We start from the raw sequence: 23,584 nt of genomic DNA, 5'->3' as shown, positions 1-23,584 counted from the left end.
ATGGGGGTGGAAGTCATGTTGGTAAAGTACTTCAGTAATAGCCTGCTGGACTGTTTTCTTAGAATTTGTCAGCTAAAGCGAAATATGAATGAAAGCTTTTGCTGTGTAATTTCTGGAAGCAGAGGACATTAAGCTCCAGTGATGTGGAAACTACTTGGGCAAATTTCCATTATTGTACCATTTTATGACTATTTTCAATGGTCTGTAGCCTTGATGAAGTGAGGGATTAGCTGAATGGCTTCACCGCACTGTGAGCAAGTCTTGAATTTTTTTAATAATCATCTTTTCCTACGTTGTAGTCTTTTATGCTGTCAATCACTGTTCCTCTACCCTTACAGACCTCAAGACAGAGTTGTATCTAATGGGTCAAGATATTGATTAAGAAGCAGGCCGCCTGCTCATGATTTCTCATTCAGTTCAGTTTCCATGTATTCATATCAATGGGTTTGATAATATTCTTTAGGGCTTATTATAAATAGGGGCTTGACTGACAGCCAGAGATAACTGTTAGGCATAAATTCTACCATACCAGTATAAAGATTCATTACATCAGCTAACCGAGCAACTTAGTCCTTATTGTTTGACTTCTGAATGGCGTGTTGACACAGTAGTTAGCATTGCTACCAAATAGTGTAAGGGACATGAGATCAATCCCCAGATACATCACATTCTTTGTGAAATATGCATGTTCTCCCTGTGTCTTTATGTGTTTATTCCTGGTGGTTTGTTACTCTTTCACATCCCATCTGCTTACATATTAGGTTAATTGGTAATACTGAATTGGCCTTCTATGTGGACTAGCAAGTTGTCACGAGTTTGTTATTGACTTTTACCTGAAGTTTTTGGGATATACTCAAGCTTTACGTAACAAGAAAATGTAAATTATTGGATCAGATATTAGATAAAAACTATTTGAATGTGTTTCTCTAAAAAGATACTTTATTTAAAAAGGACAGAAAGTGAGTTCAAGCAGTAGGGTTTTATTTTATATAGAACTGTTAAAAATAATCTTCAGAAAAATCATGGTTAGTGAAACTTCTTAAGATGTGAATACATACATTTATACATTATCAGTTCCTCTTAAACCAGGTCAGGATTGAGGGTCTGTCCCTGCAGAATCAGGAGCAATGCAGGAACCAATTCTCGACACCAGTCCTTTTTAGGACACACTCTCACTCGCCCAAAGCCAGTTCTGCAAAGCATTTCTTATTGGTAGAAAAGGAAAGTGCACTATTCAGAAATAAATTTTATTTAATAGAAAAAAGGTCTGTATATCAAAAGAAGAAGAGTACTGTAGATACTGGCATAAAATAAAGCACTGCCAAAAGTAGTTGTTACCCCACATCAGGCACATTCCCTTGCTTTTAAATGGCTGCAGAAAATGTAGTGCCTGGTCTTGTGTCCTCTAATTTTTGTCATATAGTATGTTCTGGTGGCTTTCTCCGTGGTTTAGCCTCTTCTTTATTTATATTAAATTAATTATGTCATTTTAATAAGAAGATATTCAAGGACTTGTCTAGCAGCAATATGGTTCTCCCTTCATATGCCATACATATGACCCAGTGCATTCTGGATATGACTGCTTTTTGATATGCTGGGGGAGTCTATTAAAAAACTGTGGATCCTGACCTTAAGGAATAATTTCATACAGTGTTTTGTACAACTGATTTATGGTTCCTCCAAAGCTACTTTACTTAGTCACCTGTAAAAATGTTTTCCTATTTAGGAATCTTTTTTTTCTGAAAAACTGGGTTATAAAAAGGGTATAAACTATATAATAAGATATCTAAATTAAGGAGGGAAAAATCTGATAATACAAGTTCTTTGTGTATATCGGCTGTCATCAGGGAGACTGAAGTTGAAAAGATGTTCCACATCTGCTGGTTTTACAAATAAAATACATAAAATCCATATCATTACACATCAATCCAGATCTTCAGGGCTGAGGAGAATGATTTCGGATAGGTATCAGTAACTCCAAGTTGGCTTATTCAGGTTGAAGGAAGAATTATCAGGGGATAAGGCTGAGCTTTGTTAAGGGGACACAGTATGGTATTCTGGAATATTAACTATTTTAGGCTTGTTAAGTGTTCTCATCTAAGAAAGACCTTTTAAAAATGAGCACTGATGTGTTTTGCTTAGTGTGTGTGTCAGACAACCTTACATGCCAATTTTATATTAATCTCAGAGTAAAACAGACTTGATGTAAATGTCTATTACAACATAAAAATAACAGACTTTACTCACTACAAAGTAAAATAATTTAAAATATATAGGCCTGTTTGTTGATGAGTTTGATTTCCTTTTTCATATTAACTTCATATGACAAAATATTTGCTAAAATGTCTATCTAATTCCCAAGACAGGCAACATTGCCAGTGCAACATTTTAAAAGTTGTTGAATTTTTTTCATAAAATGGCACAAGGACCTCCTCAGTAGTCTTGAAGGAATGTACATAGTGTTTTTGTAGGAATTTTCTGTAGAGCATTTATGAGGTCAGGCACTGATGTTGGACGAGAAGGCATGGTTTGCAATCTCTGTTACAGTTCCTCCCCAAGGTGTTCGATGGGGTTGAGGTCAGGAGTCTATGTGGGCCAGTCAAGTGCTTCCACACTTAACTCATTCAACCATGTCTTTATGGACCTTGCTTTGTGTACTGGGGCACAGTCATGCTGGAATAGAAAATGGCCTTCCCCAAACAGTTTCCACAAAGTTGGAAGCATAGCGTTGTACAAAATGGCTTCTTATGCTGAAGCATTAAGATTGCCCTTCACTGGAAGTAAGGGCCTAGACCAAACCCTCCGCCATACTTCACTTTTGGCACAATTCAGTTAGGCAGTTAACATCCAAACCCAGACTCGCCTATCTGACTGCCAAACAGAGAAGTGTGATTCATCACTCTGTAGAACACGTTTCCACCATTCCATCAGACGCTTGGCATTGGTCTTGGTGATGTGAGGCTTGCATGCAGCTGCTGAGCCATAGAAACCCATCCGGTCACACAGTTTTTGTGCTTACATTAATGCCAGTGGAAGTTTGTAACTCTTTAGTTATGGGATCAGCAGAGCATTGGCAACATTTATGCACCATGCTCCTTAGCAGTCGCTGACTTGCTCTGTGACTTTATGTGGTCTTTCGCTTCATGGATGAGTTGCTGTTGTTCCTAAACGCTTCCAGTTTCCAATAATACCACTTACAGTTGACCATCGGATATCCAGCAGGGAAGAAATTTCACAAACTGTCTTATTGCAAAGGTGGTGTCCTATCACAGTACCACACTTGAAGTCACTGATCTCTTCAGAATGACCCATTTTGTTTGACAAATGTTATTTGAGACTATATGTCTAGGTGCTTGATTTTATACACCTGTGGCAATTAAGAGGTGTGTTCCCGTACCTTTGTCCATATACCATATCTGGAGTGATGAAGACATTGGCCATGTCCCTGAAAGTCTTGAATTTTCAAAAAATGTTTATACCAAACTTTTGCTTATATAGAATGCAAGTTGAGTAATAAGTTGACATTTATTTCAGGTTTTTAGCAGAATATAACCATTTCAATGTCTTGTGCACAACCAAAAATTTTGGTAGCAAGTGACATATATGCTTCTTATCTTTTTTTTTCAAGTGCATTGTTAGAACATGTTTTTAGGCAAAGTCTTATTCACTGCCTTGTGATGGTACTGCTAGTTTCCAAACAAAAAGATTTTAATTGTGTCAAAACAGCTTACAAACCTAGACATCTCACACTACATTGAAGCCATCAACCAATTAAAGATCGTTCAATTGAAACCATACTGGAAAAGTTCTTAGTTTTATTGTCAAGCAGACAGTTTGCCAGTAACATTTATCTCTCATGCCAGTCTTGATATAGGTGCCAAAAAATGTGGGATTAAATCAAGACTTGTTTCGTCTTGCTGCCCATAACTGCTTATACCCATGTTCTCCTGACTTGAAAACTGTTAATTAAGAAGTTGAAAAGGTGTGGAAAAAGACGAGCTTAATGAGAGGAATGTCCAGGTGTAGTTACATAATATAATAACTAACTTTGCTCCACCACTTAAATTAATTTAAATTAAATTAAAGCTACTGCATATTTAAATATTTTCACTAATACGAGAGAGAGAGAGAGAAACCAGGTTTAAAGATGAGTGGTATAATATCTGACATAAAATTTTACACATATATTGTACATATTACAACAAGAAAAAACTCAAAATTAACTAATTGGATTCTGTTTCATTTGAAGTTGTTTTATATAGATGCACAATTAATGTAAATCTCACTTCTCAGCCCAAATAATGTAAATCTCACTTCTCAGCCCAAATAGAAACATATTTGATGACAAGGAGATACACCTAGAAATATGAATTATGTTATATTTCACTGGTGTTTTGTGTACAAAGTTTAAAATGGTCATGATAAAAAAAAAAAACGCATTAACGTATTAATTGTTTTCCTTCATGCAGTCCTGTCCCAGAATTGTGCTGCTAGTAAAAGAATAGAGCCTCTTACTAATATTGTAATTTAGAACCTACTATAATTTCAGAATGAATATATCCTGTAATAACAGTTTATTTTCTGATATATTGTATAAATAAATTTTAATTAAAAGATTTCAAAAATGTCAATTGTTATTTTCTAAATTTAGATTTTCCTGTAAGGTCAATATTTTTAACCTAAGTTGACTTTCCCAAATCTGTAAATTCTGTCACTGTTTCTAGCTTCAGAACTTTTTACTGAATCAAAAGTCTTTACTGAGTCTTTCTAACATCAGCGTTTTCTACAAGGTCAGTTAACATTACTGAATTCTGATTTTCATGTGAAACTGAAATGTATGAATTCAGAGACTTAATTTAATTGAACAATCTTCGTGGGTTCAGAAATTTAAGGTTGACTCTCTTTTACAAAATAAGATTTATGTATACAGTAATAGCATTTGATCTTTATGAGTAAAACATTTTCTATGAGAATGGTGACTCTCACTTCATATGTTTCCATTTAGCCAGTTGTTTTTCTGCAATCAGTTTTGTACAAGTTGGTTTCTGGCTCATTGTGAGTGTGTATTTGTCCTAGGATACTGGCACCCTATCTATGGCTAACTCCTAATAATGCTATATTTCGATTCGACTGGTTCAGAAAATGGACAAACAGAACATCTATCAAAATTGTTTGTTGATGCCTGAGCTAACATACAATATAGTGACTGACACATAAATAAATCTACTTTGAGGGAGGGGAAGACAGACAGATGTAGATCAAGAAAGGATACATTTAAGCCAGCTATTCATTTTCACTGATGCTTGTTAATTCAGATTTTTAATTAAATCTGGTCTTAAATAGTTGTCAACTCTATGTCTGCTGCAGAAGGCTGTACAGATTTTTCTGGCAAACGTTTCCATTTGTATCATTGATATATCAGCTGTAACAGAACTATAAGCAGGTGAGAGCACCTTTCAATCCACCATTTGTCCTCTTTACTAATAGTATGATATTGAGCATTTACTTGCTCATTATCATTAAGCATTTCTAAAATGTTTTCTTAGATAATAATCTATACATCTTGATTCTATAAATCAATTGCCCATGTAATTCTCATGCACACTGGGTGTAAGTTTGAGCATCCTATGCTATAAATTGATTGAAATCTGCAAGTGACTGCTCATCTTAAGCTTTCAGAAACCACTCAACAGATCTATCAGGATATGTCTATTAGGTTAGACTGCTCTTTTTTCACCTTATTTTATTTTCTACAAAATTATTTTTTTCATTTTGCACTTAAAGTAGTAATGGAAGAAAATTGGTTTTGAAACAAAATAAAAAAGATAATTTCAGAGGAGATAATGCTTTTCAGGATACATTTGAGACTGAGAATGAAGGCATAATGAACAGTGGTTATACAATTGTTGTTCATTTGCAGAGTCTAGGATAGAGAGATGCTCTTGATGAATGAGAGGCTTGTCTCTCATGTTTTTTATGTATCACTTTTTATCAGCTGCAGTTTATCCATGGCTTACTAAATGGAGGGTTATGAAATGAGACACAAAAAGAGTGTTTTAGGCCTGACATAGTCATTGAAAAAAAATGGGAAGTTAGAAAGAGGTTGGTGATTGTGGAAGCAGTATTTTCTATTATACATGTATAAATAAAAAGAAAATTCTTCTAGCACCTGGCTATAGTCAAATCTCCCCTGTTTTCTCATATCTTCAAAGGTGCAGTTAATCAAGTTGATGCAGCCGGTACTCACATTTCATAATGCTCCGTGCCCATTTCTGAGGGCTTCAATTAGGTGGCCTTTGTGACAGATATATGAAAAAACTGGTTTATAAACACACCCGCACAATCAGTCAACAGATAAACAAGCGAGGTGTGAGACATTATGAACCTCCCTCCCGCACACACACATACACACCCACACACATATACACTCAATCTTCACCTTTCTTGTACATAATTGCTGTATTCTTTTGAGAGTAGTCATGATGACACTATTTGTTTAATTTTTATTTTATTTTTTAAGAAAGAGAATAGAAAGATGGGCTTAGACAAATATTCAATATCTTTCCTGGTGTCTTGCAATCTGGTGGACAGATGGAAGGATATCTCTCCCTTTTTCTCATTTACACTCTAATTATGCTACAAAAATAATTCACATTAATCATTGAATTTCTGTTTAATTGCTGACTAGTCCTTTCAACCCCCTCCCCGCACACACGCACAAACACACAGTCACATATACATTTGGATTTTCCCTAATTCTATATATTTATCAGTAAATTTTTGAAAGGACAAAGAAGGTTGAGTTTTAAGTAAGTAGTTTTTAAAGGGATTTGTTAAAAGTAGTTTTCTTCATAAAATTATTTTTTTCTAGCTGGAATACTTCTTCCTGTTTACTTTGACTGGCCTGCTGGTTTAAAAGCAAGAACATATCTTATGTGTACACCATCAAGCACCTTGTATCTTACCTCACTAAAAGGAAGGAAATATATTCTATTAAGAATATATGCATTACTCCAACTGGCCATCCAGTTCCCTTTCCCCTAAACAGATGATTGTTTTTCACGTTTCTTCATTCTTTAATAATATCACTATATATCCTAACAAATTAGTTTTAATTTGCACATTTAAACTCCCACCTTTCTACTTAAATTATGATTATTATGATTATGCTAAATTGACTGTTGGTTATTTGTATTTAATTAAAGTGTGGCAATCATTATTATATTTGACGAACTCAAGCCATTTCTTAATTTTCATTTATAATGCCAGGCCACTTTGTACAGTACTCCCAACTAACCTGACTAACTATATTCACTTGGACATGGAATGAGATGCCAGAGTAACTAAAAACTTTTCCCATCGATAGTGGTACACACATAATCATTCCAGCCATTTTTTTTTCTTTTTTCTATAAACCTTGCTAAGTGGAAGCTTTTTAAAATTCCTTATCTATTAGAAAATGGCCATATCTGTGTTCGCTTGATTTGTCTTCATTTTCTTTTTCTTATTGCATTGGGTGAATATTTGCTACATTCTATATTTGAAAACAGTCAAGACAAAGTATATGTATTTTCACAAACTCCACTCAGAGTCATAGAAAGTTTTGGGGCAGCCACCCGTATATTTGGTATCCTGGCTACAAAGTCAGAGAAATGTATACAGCACTGATGTGTACAAAACCGAGCCCAAAACAGAACTGAGAGAATAAGGAAAAGGTGGAGGCTTTTAAAGGGGAAGACAGGAAGTGAGGTCGAAGGGGTCAGGCTCATAAGGGTCTTCAGCCATAGGCTTGAGCCCAGACATGACATCACAGGGGACAGAGCCGGCAAGGTTTTCTTCCAAATGCTTGGACCTGGAAGTGACGTCAAGAGGGCCAGAAGGAATCTCCCATGAATGGTCTGCAGGAAAAGGAAGAAAAGAGTCAGTGCACTCTGCCACATCCTGGTCTGATTCGGAGTTGCCCTTACTCAAGCCCTTTAGCTGCCTCCCATGCGCACGTGTGTGACAGTTTGTTTTCAGTTAAACAAACATGAGTGCTTAATTATAGATGGTTTGTAATGTTTAATATTTATAATTCCATATAACTATTCAAACCAGTCCAAGAAGACTGCTCTGTAAGAATAAAGTAAACTTAACTAAATATCCACTACTTCTGTGATGGTGGACAGATTCTTAATACGTACAACACTCAATAGCTGATTAGTGTATGTTGGCAAAAAATAAATACTTTTGTGGAATTCGACATATTGACATTTCATCCATCCTGATATTTTGTATGTATTGTCAATTCCATTCTTAACATAATGTATCCTTATTATACGTGCGTAATAGAAGTTGTGAACATTATTGCAGGCAGAAAGGGCATGCATTAACATTCATCAGTGATTAATCACACAGGTAAGTGAGAAAACCTGGAAGAGGAAAAGCAATTCCAGGCACTGGAGTCAACCAACCATAATAGCACACCGGTGCCTCACAGGACTGCAAGTCAGACTAGACCACCACCTAGCAAACTAAAAGATTGGGGGCAAATTTGGAAGGAACCAAAACTGAATTTTAATTGTGTCTCCCATCTATTCTTCATAATATTAAATGGTCTTCACACATGACACCCCAAAAATTGTGAAAAACTTTAAGTAAAAGGAATCTTCTGAATTTTTTATAAGGACCACATCTTCGGATGTCCAGAGTTTTTTGTTTATAAAGTGAGCCTCGTTTCTCACTGTCTCATGTATTCAAAATCTTTGCAAAATGTATACAAAGAAATGTATTTCTTTATAAGAATATTTTTAGCAGTTTTCTACCTTGGCACAAACAACCAGACTTTTTTAATTGCTCATTTTGTGAAACAGATACGGTAATTAAACTTTAAATCCTGCACTGTATGATTTCTTAGTTATAACAGACTTAGGTCATTCTCTAAGACATTCTCTACTATAGTTGGTTGTTGTTGTGTTTTATGTAAAAGGTTTTCATGACATTGTGAATATTTGACCTGCTGTTTTTATTGTTTTGTTCATATGTAGGCCAGGATAGTATATTCTCAGGAATCATATTACACCTTGATCTAGGAAGTGCAGTGTCAGGTTTGTTCTATGTCTAGAAGACTATGGAAATAAAATACATTTTTAGTAATTGAGTAGCAAACATTTATGTTATGCAAAATCAATCTTGAAGTTTAAAAAAGACCTGGGTCAAAATCAAATATTCAAACCTTAACTTTGTATCACCAACTTAAGTACTCTTTGAAGATTGATAATCCAGATCAGTATTCCAGATGGATTAACATTAAATACATTTGAAACTAATCCCACAAAGGAGAAAGAAAACAAAAACATTTGGATATGATTGATGCTGAGTTTAACCTAAAATAGTAGAGTCTACCTTTGCTCTAATTGTAAAAAAATTGTACCTGCCTCCTGCTTTTATACAAAACAGTGAATGTGATGTTATATGCTAACAATTGTGTCTGTTTAATTTGAAAATGCATGCAGCAAGGTAACATGAGATTTGCAATACCCACAAGAACCAAGGCATCAGCAGCTTCAGTTACTATATATACAGCATTTTTCACCACTTGCTGCTTTATGTACATGTGAAATGTGATTAAGAAATACAAACCAATTAAGATATTGATGGCACTTTGGTTTTTACTCGCAACTTCTCCCTCTTACACCATCTTATATTTTGTATCCCAGTGAAATTTATCTACATTTATTAATATGTGTGATGCTTTTGTGAAATGCCGCTTACAGTCCACCACCTGCATTACCTTCATATTTATGTAACTGCAGTACTAGCAAGTTAAGTTATTTGTGGAAGACAGCACGGTGAGTCAGGGGATGGAACCAGCAACTTTGTACTTTACAGTCCGGCTCCTTCAAGACTTGTCATTCATATTCCTTACTCTTTTCCTCTTGCCTTTTAACTCCTGCTCTTTTTGCTACTATCTGCTCCTAACATGAACCATTTGCTTTTGTCTGTTATATATCAAAGCTATTAATTTCAAGAGTGATGACATTTAGTGACAACATGTATTAGTTGAGACAGAGTTTGAAAGCCAACAGGCAATGCACAAAACATTAACACCAGCAGTACATAAATATAGTTACTTGTACTGCATCAGAGTAGCAATAAAAATACCAGAAAATGTTCATTATTATCTTACCTCTCCTACTATCTTATTTCTACTCATAATCTTAAATGAATTCCTGGCCTTTCTTTTCTTCTCTCTCTGTTTCTCCTCTCTTGTAGTTATACTGTACTTCTCTCACTCAGTGTTTCTCTTTTATTTAGGCAGTTTGAAAATCTATAAACAAATACCTAACATTAGTTGATTTGTTATGGCAGACATGCTTTCTTTTACACAATAAACCAAGTAACAAATATTCAACTTAGACATATAACTGTGCATCCATTCATTTCATACCGTTTTCCGTTAAAATCATACATAAAACACTAAAACATAGTGACATTTAATTACAACACATCTTTGCATGATATAAAAGAATGAGAAATGTTTCTAGAATGTTTTATAATTATAAAGTAATTTCATCAATTTGAATATATTTTTACCAATTTTCAAAACCAAACTTTCCATTGGGATCATTCATGCATTACTTTCAGCAGTGTAACTGCAGGGATGACATGGGGAATGGCACAGACCTGGTGTGGGACACGGTCTATTGTTCAGCAGGTGAACAGACCATCCTGAAATGAACTTGTTCACAAGTCAGGAACAACCAGAGTGTTTTTTTTTCTATTATTTCCTTAATTCTGCTCCAATTAGAATAACTCATTTGAAAATTAAACAATACAATAGATGATAAATTGAAATACAGTAAAGCCTAATTTAAAGCAGGATAGATCTGAAGATATGCTACTTCATTTCTCTTATCTCAAATACTGCACAATGTGTAGCTTCTACAAGCCAAGCACTCTGTTTCAACTCTGCTTCACTATTTTTTGATCTCACCATTCAATTTGAAGTTTGAAAGCAGGAATAGTAATTTCACAGTGCATGGCTATGTGCACTGGTAACCAAACTTAAACAGTTTCCTCTTCAGCATAGTTGGAGAGCAGGGATAAATTCAGATTATTATCATTTAATCAATAATAAGATGATAGTGTTGCTTTCAGGCAGTTAATATATTTTGAAAAACATACATCAAATGGGCCATATATGAACTCAAAAAACACATGTGAGATTTGATTTGAATTGTTAATGTATTGTTTATAGAGGGTAGTTACAAATCAATTTATAAAATCATAAACATCTTTGAGAGAAAGTTACTGCTTTATTTCAGAATATGTCCAGTTTTCACATATGTTTTTTATTATGTATCTTTAAAATCAAGGATCCTTTTGAAAGTCTTTAAAGTCTTTCAAAGACTTACACATGTCACAACCCAATTTTCTTACAATAGATTCATTTGTGTCAACTCCCATCATGTCGCATGTACGATATGGCCATTTTGATGGTTTTTTTATGCTTGACCCAGTGTTTTGTTACCTTTGTTAGCTTAGTTCACACATAACAGAGCCTGTAGCACAGCTGACACATTTTTCAGTCCGTCACAAATTCTAATTTTCAGCAGCTTAACTAAGAAAACTTCTCTGTAAAAGAACATTATTGATTTACGCCTGATACTAAACAATATCCCTTTACCTTTGTGTTTTAATGAACCACTGTGTTTTATGTTTAAATATAAGCATGTTCTGTTACATTTTTCATTTCAATTCCTGTAACCACAATTTTGGCTTTTTGACAGGAAGAAGTAACTGACTGATATGCTCTTTGGTTTATGTTTTTTCTGCCTGTGCTGTCAATGTGACATAATTGATTTTTTGTTCTTTTGTCAGTCCTAGGCTGCCAAGTTCTCCTGTGAACACAGTACCCACCTTCCCATCATGTTGGCGTGCCTGCAAAGGAGGCAAAACCCACAGGCTCAGCACCTGGCCTGCCCAACAAAGAGCCTGGATCCTCTGCACACAGCCAGCCGGAAATGTAAGTCTCTATGAGAATGGGGCAGTGAATAAGGTTAAAGGACAAACAACAAACAGCATACTGGATGCATTGGAAATCTTCAGCGTTGTTTTTTTTCTCAGCTCAAAGACATATTACTGCTGAGTGCAGGTGTATAAGCTGATATTTCCACAACAGCATTTAACTTGCTTGAAAAATCCTGCAAACTGTTCTGCACAATTAACATTAAAAGCATCAGCATTTTTTTTATCTCCTTTTACAATATGCACTATCAAAGAATTGCAATGCAGTTTTTTAAAAGAGAGGGCCCTGATAGCTTTGGAAATATTCAAAACACTTTCTAACATAGGAGTGGGCAGTTACTGTAACTGGTTGATCCAATATACCGGATGAAATTCTTCTTGAGATATGAATGTAGAAAAAGTTTTACCACTATTATAAATATTAGTGGAAAACCTGCAAATATATTGAAACTTTAAATATTTCCTATCACAAAACATGAAAAGGGAAATATGAAATTTGAATTTCTGTTGGTGTTTTCTTGTCATAAGGGTAATGTCTTTGTGTATGAATAGTTCTTTTCATAATGTGTGTATTCTAATGATTAAAACGTTAAAGCAAATTTGATGAGATCCAGCCATTTAGCTCAACAAAAGTACTGAATACTTTTAACCTTATTTTTTCCATAATACATCAAACTGCATTTGAGCTTCCCCAAAGTACTAATGGTAAATAACCAACAAGATATTTATACTCATGTTCTTTGTTCTCTGTATGAGGGAAACTTTCTCTCTTTTCTGCAAAAGTTTTTCATGTTCTTGTTGAAGAACTTTAATTTGATAGCTTCACTGTACTAATTCCCTTCATAATTTCAATTCAATCATGTCACTTCCTCATGTTTAAATAAAAAAAAAAGGTTTGTCTCTTTCTGCCTTACTTCATATGTCATACCTTGTAGTCCAAATTCAGCCTAGTTGCTCTTCTTTGGACTTTCTCTTTTTTTGCACACATCATTCCAGATGAGGCATCACTAATGCATTATATAGCCTAGGTTTAACTCCCTTGACTTGCACTTCAATATCTGGTTATATAATCTAACATTTTATTAGCATTCTTTAACTATTTATGTACACTGTCTGTATATAGAAAGTGAATAGTTCACTATAGCTCCCACATCCTAACTTTAAGATGTGCTTTCGAATTTTAAACTGCCCATTGTGTATTCAAATCTAACATCTCTACTTCGTAAATCTGACATATTTACTTCCTATTAAAACTTCTGGCATGCTCTGACATAGAGTTTATTTAAAAAAATATTTTTTGTATAGTTTAGTGACTACATAGTCTTACCTAGAAAAGATGAAAAATCTATCTACCTATATATTGTGGCCAAAAGGGAGTACCTCAGACCCCCCCAGACTCCAGACACAATAATTTTATTATACATAACTACCTTTCTCAGGTTGTTCCTCTAACAGACAAATATTCACAAGCACAATTACAATAATGAACTTCCTCCACTTTCCTCCAGACAAGCCTTGTCCCCTCCCTCCCAAATCTAACTCCCTGATGCAGGAAAAAAGCCTTTTATGTCGGACATGGGAATATTTCTGGGGCCAGGGCATAGCCTGTAGAAAGTACTTCTAGTTCGGGCAGACACTCCCCAAAGTGGGAAGGATTTATCTCAACAGGACCATCTGGTGCTCCCTAGGGATCCCAACAGGATAGCACTTCTAAACTACGGGTCCCATGATACTGTGCAGGTGTCCATACTGGGACCAGACCAATCACTGCCAATCCTATACATTTTTACTGCCCTAATTTCTGCTAAGGAGGTTATTTTTTGTGGATATATATTAAATAAAAAAGGAAAGTACAAAAAAAAAAAGAAATGAAAGAAAATTGCAAGTTAATCATTCAGAGAGGAGAACAGTGAACTAAGGTCCAAAAAGGTTTTATAAAGAGTTTTTAGAATAGTTTATCCTGAATCAGAATCAAATCAAATACAGACTTAAAAAAAAAGAATGGTTGCTATTCAAGCATTGATTTATAATGAAATCAATATAACTGTAATAGAGCTCATTTGCCTCCATTGTAACATTTTAAGTGTTGCCTGCTGCATATGAACTTTTATATGGTTTCAAAAATTGAACTGCTAAACTATCAGTGTCCTAACCTAATGCCACCCAAAATAGGTAGTATGCTGGTCTAACCTGACAAAAATTATTTTTCTAGTCAGGTGTGCAGAATGGTTGAGGTAAGGTATTTACTATATGCTTACTAATCATGATGCTGGAAAGTAGAATGTGTTTGATGTTGATTAGCACATACAAATAACAGTTTCACTGTACCCTATATGGATGACAATAATGAACTTATATGAACCTATTATGAATTTCAGTTACAATACACAGTGACTTATGACACTTACCATACAATCAGCAGCTGCTTCTCCTTTCCCTTCTATCTGGTTCTATACTTAAAGTACTTTTCTTAGACACATAATACAGGTAACTTTCTGGATCTGATTTAATCCATCAAATCTTTTCAGTATTTCCATAAGGAAAGAGAATTATTTTGAACATGTCAGGCCAGGTGCCCATATATTTGGTTTAGTGTTAATTATGTGGGTGTAAATATTGCTGTTAAATAAGAGGTATCATTAATCAAGGGAATGGAAGCAAGAACCTTAGAGAAGATTTCATCATCAGTGACAAATGCAAGCCTTACGAAGATCTAACCTCATAGGGATTTGGTATGCAGTCCTCATCCTGTGAAGCCAGAAGGAAAGTAAAAGGTTAAAGCTTCAAGCTCCACAGCAAGAGGAAGTGCTCAGTTTAGATCAGCAGGCTTCATGGCGAGAGAGAGATGGCAAGCAGCAGAAGAGGGCCATTTTCATTATCACGCTTCTGTCGACAGAAAGAAAGTGATAGAGAGTGGAAGGCAAGCATTTTAAAAAGTCATTGACAGTCTGCTCTGAAAAATATCATCTTGGATTAGCTTCATGGGGGTGGCCTTTTGATTTTTACTCAACTTGAATTAAAAGGAATGCCATGAATTACTTAAATTATAAATCATCACCCAGCTTTCAGCTGTACCCAAGTATCCAGTGCATGGTGCCTGGATGCATTGAAAGGCCTGTCATTTTTAATTAAATTCTCCCCTATGGGTGACATTTTTAGTGTGACACTTGCTTCTTCACATGTCTGTCTGTTGCAGTATTGGGGGAAGAGAAAGAAAAAAGAAAAATGAAATTGGAGAAGTGTTGGAACACTAGGTCTTTTCTTTTGATTAAAATCAATTGCTCTGAATCTCTTTGCAGCTGGATTTCAAATAGTCTGGTGTGTGAGGTGTGTATATTCACAAGCATCCCAAGTGCTGACTAGTTTACTTTTAGGTTTCTTCTACTTTTCTTTGTTTTGATGCTCTTTCCAGAGAATGTTAAAATTGCATTTTTTCTGTCTACATCTTTAATTTGTTGTGAACTGATTTTTTGAAATCTTTGTAGCCACCAATTTGGCCTGCGCGAGCCTAATCTGCACAGATGTCAAACTCTCCTTGGAGTTCAGCCATTATATTGCAGTGTATATTTGAGGCTAATTTGTGCCCAATCTTATGATTTAGGTGTTCCTCACCTGTTGGTTTTATTGATCAGTTTCTCAATGTTTTCTTAAACACTTGCTTGCCTTATCCAGGCAGATTTGTCAGCTTTCTTTGCTGTGTTACTATACAGTTGTGCTTTTTATAGCTTTATAAACTTACATTTTTGAGTCTGTCAGTTTATTTTTTCAGCTCAGGTCACTTCTTTTGGAGTCTTTACTCAATGTCCTCCTTCTGTATAAAGCATCTGTGATCTTTTTTTCGTTATGTGCACAGTTCCATAACCAAGTGAGAAGTAGAAAGAAGTCTAACATTCCTTTTGCTCCCAATTCGCCTCTGTGTTGCCAGTTTTTTACTGACACAAATTGGAGGGCCTGTTGTTTATGCTAAAAAATGAGCCCTATTTTATAAGGTTCTGGCCTTGTGGACATGTAGAAATCTGTCATGGCGGATGTTACGGTGTCATTCTGGGAATTGTCTAATACCAGTTCCATGTCTGTGCTCCTCTCAAAAAAAGAAAAATATTTGTGTTACCACTACTATGTGTGCTGCAATGTTATCAGAACTAGGCTGTAGAGATATTTCAATTATTGTTATATTCATAATGATAATATTCATCAAAAAGCTTTTAAATTGAATTATGAAATACAAGTTATAAACAAATATAATTCTGTCAATCACATGTGCAGGAGGACTAAAGGAAAATAAGCCTAGCAGAGACTTTTGTTTTATTTGTCAGATATAGGGTTACTGTCTATATGCATGCCTGTGTAGTTCTTGTCTTTCTATATGAATGCTGGAGACGGTAATTCTTTTAACAGGAAATTTTGCAATATAATGGTAAATCATTTTTTTATGAAAGTAAATCTGTCTTTACAAAGATTTTGAATTGTGATGTTCATTACATTAAAGAATGGTAGAGCCTACTGTGAAAGGTGCTATATGTCATTAATTATGGAAGGATTCAATTATTTGGATAGTGATTAAATTTATTCTTGGTGTTAACTTTAATAAGTTATTGGAGTTAGGATCAGAGATATAAATAAAGAGTGAAAGAGAAGTACCAACATGTTAAACAAGTGTAAGCAGTTTGTCCCTCTGCACATGTGTGTTTGTGTGTCCATACTTGTCATATCTGTCTAGATGTCAGGTCTGAGACAGGTGTTCATAGCGGCATTTCATTGATGTTTCTGTGTGATGGTATGTAAATTTGGAGTTCTCTCTTAGTGCAGGATTTCATTATTAATTTCTGTTTGCTGCTGGCAGTTCATTATGACCCACCCTGATACCCATGAACATGACTTGCAAACGGGTATTCTCAAAGATGACTTACTAAAAATCTAGCAACTAGCAAACTGACCCTTTTATCTAGTCCAGTTCATTTTATGATAGATAGATGAATCTGAGGTATACCCCAGTCTTACCTTATTTTTTTGTATCTTTCATTATTCATAATTCATTATTCATTTCGGAAGAGTGCAGACCCAGAACCCATCCAACATAGAAATAACCTGACTGGGGAGTCAGTGTATTATATAGCATATGCTCACAACTCTTCAGTCAACCTAACACAATATCTCTGGACATATGTATATATTGGACTCTTCCACCCACCTGTCCCATTTCTCCTGCAATTACATCTCCATTACAACTTAGACAATCTTAGTAAAGTAATGAAGTCATAGTTTCTCTGCTGAAGAGGTGCGTGCTGAACCCAATGCCTCAAGAACCCAACATTCTTAAGAATTAATAGTATTGTGTGCAATGTGCCAAGTAGTTTAAGAGATATGTGCTGGAAAAAACTTAAAAACCTGCCTCACATTCCTGGATCAGAAAACAGCTTTAGTGCAGTTGTATGCACTGGTTTCCAGAGCTAACAGTAAACATTCCCTCAATAATAATAATAATTCTTTGCATTTATATAGCGTTTTTCTCACTACTCAAAGTGCTCAGCAATTGCAGGTTAAGGGCCTTGCTCAAGGGTCCAACAGAGCAGAGTCCCTTTACCCATTTACGGGATTCAAACCGGCAACCTTCTGATTACCAGTGCAGATCCCTAGCCTCAGAGCCACCACTCCACCTATCCCCTGTCCAGAGTCCCATTCTGTCTTACACTGTCCTTCCCCCATGGATACGTGCTGTTTTTTTTAATGTGGTATTAAATATTAATTGGAAATCAACGGAGGATGTGTCTTCTAAATGATAGAACAGAAAGGCTGAGATTGCCTCAGGCTGCCTACAGGCGGCTTTCTTCACAGATTTACCTGAGGCTCTGTAAATGGTGTCTTTCTCTGTGCAGACAGGCATACCATTCTCCCTGAGCCCAAGCTGATCGCCTTGCCTCCACCCACCTCTCTCCTTCTTTCTAATACTCATGGTTTCTGGTATTTTTTTCTAGTTTTTGTCTCTGCTGAAGAGATATTGTTTACTGACGTAGCAATGGAAAGGTGGGGGTGGTGCTACCAGTTTAAGTCTCATGTTTACAAGCATGTCCACTCAATAGGCACATATTTAGGAACCAGGTCAGTACTAGGGCGAGATTAATTTAGTGATGTTCATAGTATAGCAATTCCAATGCCACAGATTGGTCTTAATCATTTTTTAATTTAAAAATGAAAATGGTATATTTTAGTGCAGGGATCTCGAACTCCAGTCCTGGAGGGCTGCAGTGACTGCAGTGACAGCATTCTAACCCTTTTCTTATTTAGTGACTTGTGTTTGCTGCTAATTGAAATGAAATGAAATGTGAAATGATTAAGCCAACAGAAGACCAACTAAATCAGGTCCTCAAAATCCAACCAATTTCACTTCAACCGGTTGCTTAATTTGGTGCAGATTCTTGTTGTTAATTAAACTCGTTTTTTAATTCCATGGCTTGCTTTTCTCATTGTGCAATACTATACATTTCCAAAATTGTTGGTTTTCTCTTTTCTAAGAGCACTGGTGAAATGTTTTGGGGACCTGAGCAAATCAACATTCCTGAGACCCCCACCATTTTTATTTTCAGATATTGTATGATGGATACAGTTTGTTGGTCATGTTTTGGTTCATTTTGTATCTCATTATTGTTTGTCTGCTAATTAAGGAAAAAAAAAATTATTGGGTTTGAGTCTTCAAGAGCACCAGGTGTTCCATGATTTTCTTCCAGCTGCACTTCCGAGTAAGGCAGCAGCCCTGCCAAGGAGGGCTCAGCCATTCTCCATGCAGTGGTGGTGGCCACGGGTTTCAGCTGGGTTGAGCTTCCATGCTGCAAACCCGTGGCACTGTAGCATGCCAGGGGAGCTGCCCTCTACATCTTGGGGAGGGTATTGCCCCATGCAAGCTTCTTCCCCCGGTCCTTGCGTTATGGAGGTTGTCGCATGCGGCTGGGGGTGGAGCCCAGCCGGGACACTCGAGGGGACCGGAGGAGGGCTGGTGCCCCCTCCCGACCACGAGGGGGTGACCGCTCTGGTTTTGTTGGTGGCCTCGGGTAGGGGGCTTAGAAGCCCAACCCTGTAGGGGCCCGTGGCCTGAAGAACCCTGGAGCCCAGCAAGAATGGGGACACCCGGAGGACTTCCGTGTGCGCAGCCAACACTTCCGCCACACGGGGGCGTGTCCATGGAGGAGTGCCGGGAAGCAGCTAAAGCCCATCCGGGTTGGTATAAAAGGAGCCGCCTCCCTGCATTCGAGGGCGGAACTCAGGTGGAAGAGGACGGAGCTGGAGAGAGGTCTGGAGGCAGCCAGAAGAGAGGCACAAAGGACTGTGAGGCCTGGACTTTAGGGGATCGGTGCTGGAGGCACTGGGACGTGCACTGAACTCATTTGTAAATAGTTGTGGTGGAAATAAAAGTGTGCTGGGTGAGCAAACGATGTCCGTCTGTCTGTGTCCGGGTCCCGTTCCACAAGGTTTATATATATATATATATGTATACAGTATATGTATATATATACACTCTGTTACCACCATATATTACAAAAGCAGCTTGTACACCCCCAATTCTGCAGGAAGGAAGCACCCATCTTGCTTTAATATCATGCTTTATTGATGAATGTAGAGGACTGTTTAGTAGATAATTACAACATGTCTCATTAATGGATAATTGCAATTACAAAATTCTATAAATGCCTTATTGAGTTTAGAAAACATCACCTCCCTGCAGTCTGGAAAGTAAATTTAGGCTATGGAATGAAGCTGATCACACAGAATTATCCAGACTATGCCAGGAAAATGCATTCTTAACTGTTAGATTATGTAACTTTACTTTTGATCACGACTAATGTAGTAGGCTTCTTGTGCTGAGCAGGGTCATGTATGTTAATTTCCAAAGAAGGTTGAAGCCTCTATCCAAATTATATCTCTCTGCTTTAAATTTCCTCCTGAATCCACACATGCCATAATTCTGGAGTATGTAAATTTGCATATAATTAATTTATACTCATAATGTTCTTCTTTTGTGACATCACTGTAGACATTGTGAAGCATCAACAAGGCGAGCTGTCTTCACTGTAACTGAAGCTAACACCAAATTCACCCCAGCTATCTACATTTTTTGAAATTCACAAAGAATCTTGTCTTAACGTGGTGCTAGATGAAATTTCAGACACTGGAGGATGGATCTGCTTCTCTCTCAATGCCCTTGAGCATACTATAATACGATTTGCTTAATTAACTTAAGAACTATTCCTATATGTAAGCCCCCTTATTTACTTGTGTGCTTTCACTTTGTGTAAATACGTAGACATGTATAGAGATATTATATATATGATATACAGTATATATATGTAAATTAGGGTTGCACTTTACTATGTGTCTTCATATGTTTATGTGTCCTATTACCCTAGTCACAAGTGTAGGTTTTTCAAAACATATGCAAGTTACACCCTGGTAGGGAACCTGGGCTGCGGCCGGGGAAGTACAAATGAAGAGATAATTTGGATTTTAGGTGTTATAAGTACCTCACTAGCTTTTGACCTCATATCTAGCTACATTATGTGTAGTATTCTGGTTTCATGTAGCCTATTTTGATTTTTGTGCTTGTGTTCAATTTGTCAATATTTGGTGTTCCTGTCTTCTTTTCCCTGCCAATTGTTTAAATTTTAAGTAAATGGACAGTTCAAAATTTGGATATGGCTAAGGGTAAAGAAACGTGATCAGTAGTGGGACAAAAGATAATATGACTTAGGCACCATTGAAGACAAGAGAATGGTCCCTGTGATGTGCTGTACTGTTTTAGTAACCTACATTTCTCAAGACCTTAGCTCTAAATACAGCAAGCAGATAAAAAAAAGGCAAGCCTTCCCCATTACTTCAGGGGACACCCCTCTGGGCCACGACTCACGCGTTGCCCTGCAAGTGTTGAGCTGTCAGAGCAGCTGGTACTCGAATCAACTCACGGGGCAGTGAGCTGTACTCGGCAAGCCCTAATCATATGTGACAACATCGGCTGGTGTGCCAGTCAGGCTCTGTAATTCACATCAGTTTGTGCTGAGCTGGGAGATTCTCTCAGTGTGTGGCTCTTTCATGGCTTTGTTACTGATGTGCGACTTGCAGGGGGTTTTAAATACAAAAGCAATACCATCCTGTTTGAATGGAAAGGTGCTGACTAAGTGATATTGATGTGTTTTTGTGCTCACTGAATGGAAATCGGCAAAGACAACTGGGATGACTTCATTGTGGAGACCATCAGAGCATGTAAATGAGCAGTTTTGAATGCCAGTCTCACAGGCTACCCAATTGGTTGGTATTTTGTTGAAATGTATACAATGTTGAAGATTCCAGATTACAAAATTTCCCATTTAGCTAATTGAATGGCCTGTGGTGGACTGGCACTCTGTCTAGGGGTGGTCCCTGCCTTACAACCGATGCTGCTGAGATGGATTTTGCCTCCCCATGATCCTGAATTCAATTAAGAGGATTTGAGAATATACAGTATTATGTAATTTAGCAAGATACTATATACTGTAAAATAAAGATTTATTGATATGTTTGGTTGTTGTGCAAGGCACAGTGAGAGAATGTTCACTCTGAAAGATCAAAATTAATGTCATATTTAGCAGTAGTATGAAACACTTCCTGAGAGTATTTGAATGACTGATTCATTGATAGATTGACTGATTCATTGATATTATGCTTGATTGACTTATAAACTAAATACTTTATGAGAGCAATGTGAATGGTACTAATTGGAAAAAAATAGTTCTGTTCCAAGAGTGATGAAGCAGTCCTTATGGATGATGCTGCAATTGTGACCCACTGGGCTGGCTACTTTGAACAGCTGTTTAAAACTGATCCTCCTGTTAGGATGTTGGACATCTCTGGGTCCACATTTCTTGAGGCTGATCCTCCAATTGGCTGTGAACCACCCAGTCTCACTAAGATTTCACAGATGGTGAACCAGCTGAAGGTAGGGAATGCTGCAGGGATGTGTGGTAAGGCTGTCCTCCTTGACAGGCATCATTCCAACTGACTTAAAAAATAGACTTGTTGTCCCTATCTGGAAAGGGAAGGGTGATTGCCTGGATTGCTGCAACTACAGGGGGATAACCCTGCTCTCAGTGCCGGGTAAGGCCCTTGTTAGGGTCATCCTTAGTAGGATCTGTGATCAATTGCTCACCTACCAGTAACCGGAGTAGTCTGGTTTTATGCCTAAGAAGTCTACCATCAACCGCATTCTGGCACTAAGGGTTCTTAGGTAGCGCAAACGAAATATCGTCAGAATTTCTTTGCCGTCTTTACTGATTTTCATAAAGCATTCAACTCAGTTAATCAAGCTGTCATGTGGGACATCCTGAGACTAATCACCTACATCATAAATAGAAGCTTCCTTAAACAATTTTCCTTTTTGGCCTGTTTGATTTTTGTCCCACATTAAGGGTTATGACCTGCTGTGATCAGCCCTGGTGAGTTTTAGATATTTGTTTTTACTAAATCCAGTTTAAGTGTATGGTTATCTGTGTCTATGATCTACAATCTTCTACTCTACCTCGTTAGTGTGCCTGGAACAAGTTGATTTGGCAGACATTTTGATGTTTAACTGTAAGCTTGTGGCTTTGTATAATACCACTTAGATGATCCCAGAAGAGAACGTTGGGAGGCAAGACAGTAGTGAGGAGAATGGCAGTTCTGTTTAGAGTAAGTCATGGTTTACAATAGCAATATGTTAAAAAAGGCTACTAAGCATATTACTGAACATTTTTCGCTAGTATTGCCATTGTTGTTGCATATTTTTTGCTATCTTTTTTGTTTTCTTTATGGGATGATTTTATGCATCAGAAACAAGTAGATTTGAGGCTTGACAAGGCCGTAGGAGCCTTAGAAATATTTCATGAGCCAGCCAAGTAGCACATGGTATATGAAACCAGCCACTCCCATTTACAGCTTTACAGCCACAGGCTTCCTCCTGATCCCAAGTTAGTACAACTCTTTATGTTTGCTGTATGAAGCTGTGTGGCCTGGTGGGCTATTGGTTTGGATCTAGAACATTTTGTTCAGTTACTTCTGCAGGTAGCAAACAAAAACATCTAGTTTAGGAGATTGCCATTGTTGTAGTAGGTTAGTTGTTTCTGCATCCCTGACTGACATTTGCTCTCTCTGTTTCTCCTTTATGTAAGTGGGTGATACAGTGTGACACAGAGCACCTTGATTCTGGCCTTCTAAGAAGAACAGAGTCATTTATTTTCCTACACTGTTTGTTTTCCTCTACCGATGGATTGGAGCAGAGAGAGTGTGCAGTGTCCGCTCTCATCTAGCACAAATGGAAAGTGACACTTGTGTGTGTAGAATGGTATTTGTGGTGACGCTTCGACTACAGATAATAAAGCGTTCGCCCTGAGGTGATTTTGCTCGGTGAGTGCTTCTGATGAAACTCACTCACTCAATGAAAGGGAAGGGGGGGTGTCAGACATGCAGAAGAAGCACAGACACATCAGCACTAAGACGGGGGTTGAAAAGCCATAGGAAGCAATTGGAACTCATCTGAAATGACACCGGGTGCCGCATAAAGTAAAGCAAACGACTG

The 23,584-nt window shown here is 37.0% G+C and overlaps 1 protein-coding gene across 2 annotated transcripts in view; it reads left to right on the top strand.

The window, feature by feature from the left end:
* The window catches only part of fam222a (family with sequence similarity 222 member A), a 103,345-nt gene that overhangs the window by 71,247 nt on the left and 8,514 nt on the right, over positions 1-23,584 (top strand). For both annotated transcript variants that reach the window (XM_039771797.1, XM_039771798.1), the window contains one exon: positions 11,863-12,007. In XM_039771797.1, the coding sequence (XP_039627731.1) occupies positions 11,911-12,007 (97 nt within the window). In that variant the 5' untranslated portion in view covers positions 11,863-11,910. The remainder of the gene's footprint in view (positions 1-11,862; positions 12,008-23,584) is intronic.

The sequence above is a fragment of the Polypterus senegalus genome, chromosome 12, assembly GCF_016835505.1.
Source record: "Polypterus senegalus isolate Bchr_013 chromosome 12, ASM1683550v1, whole genome shotgun sequence".
In the NCBI taxonomy this organism is placed as follows: Eukaryota; Metazoa; Chordata; class Cladistia; order Polypteriformes; family Polypteridae; genus Polypterus; species Polypterus senegalus.
The sequence above is the reverse complement of the archived record's forward strand: the minus strand, read 5'-3'. Positions and strand labels throughout refer to the sequence as shown.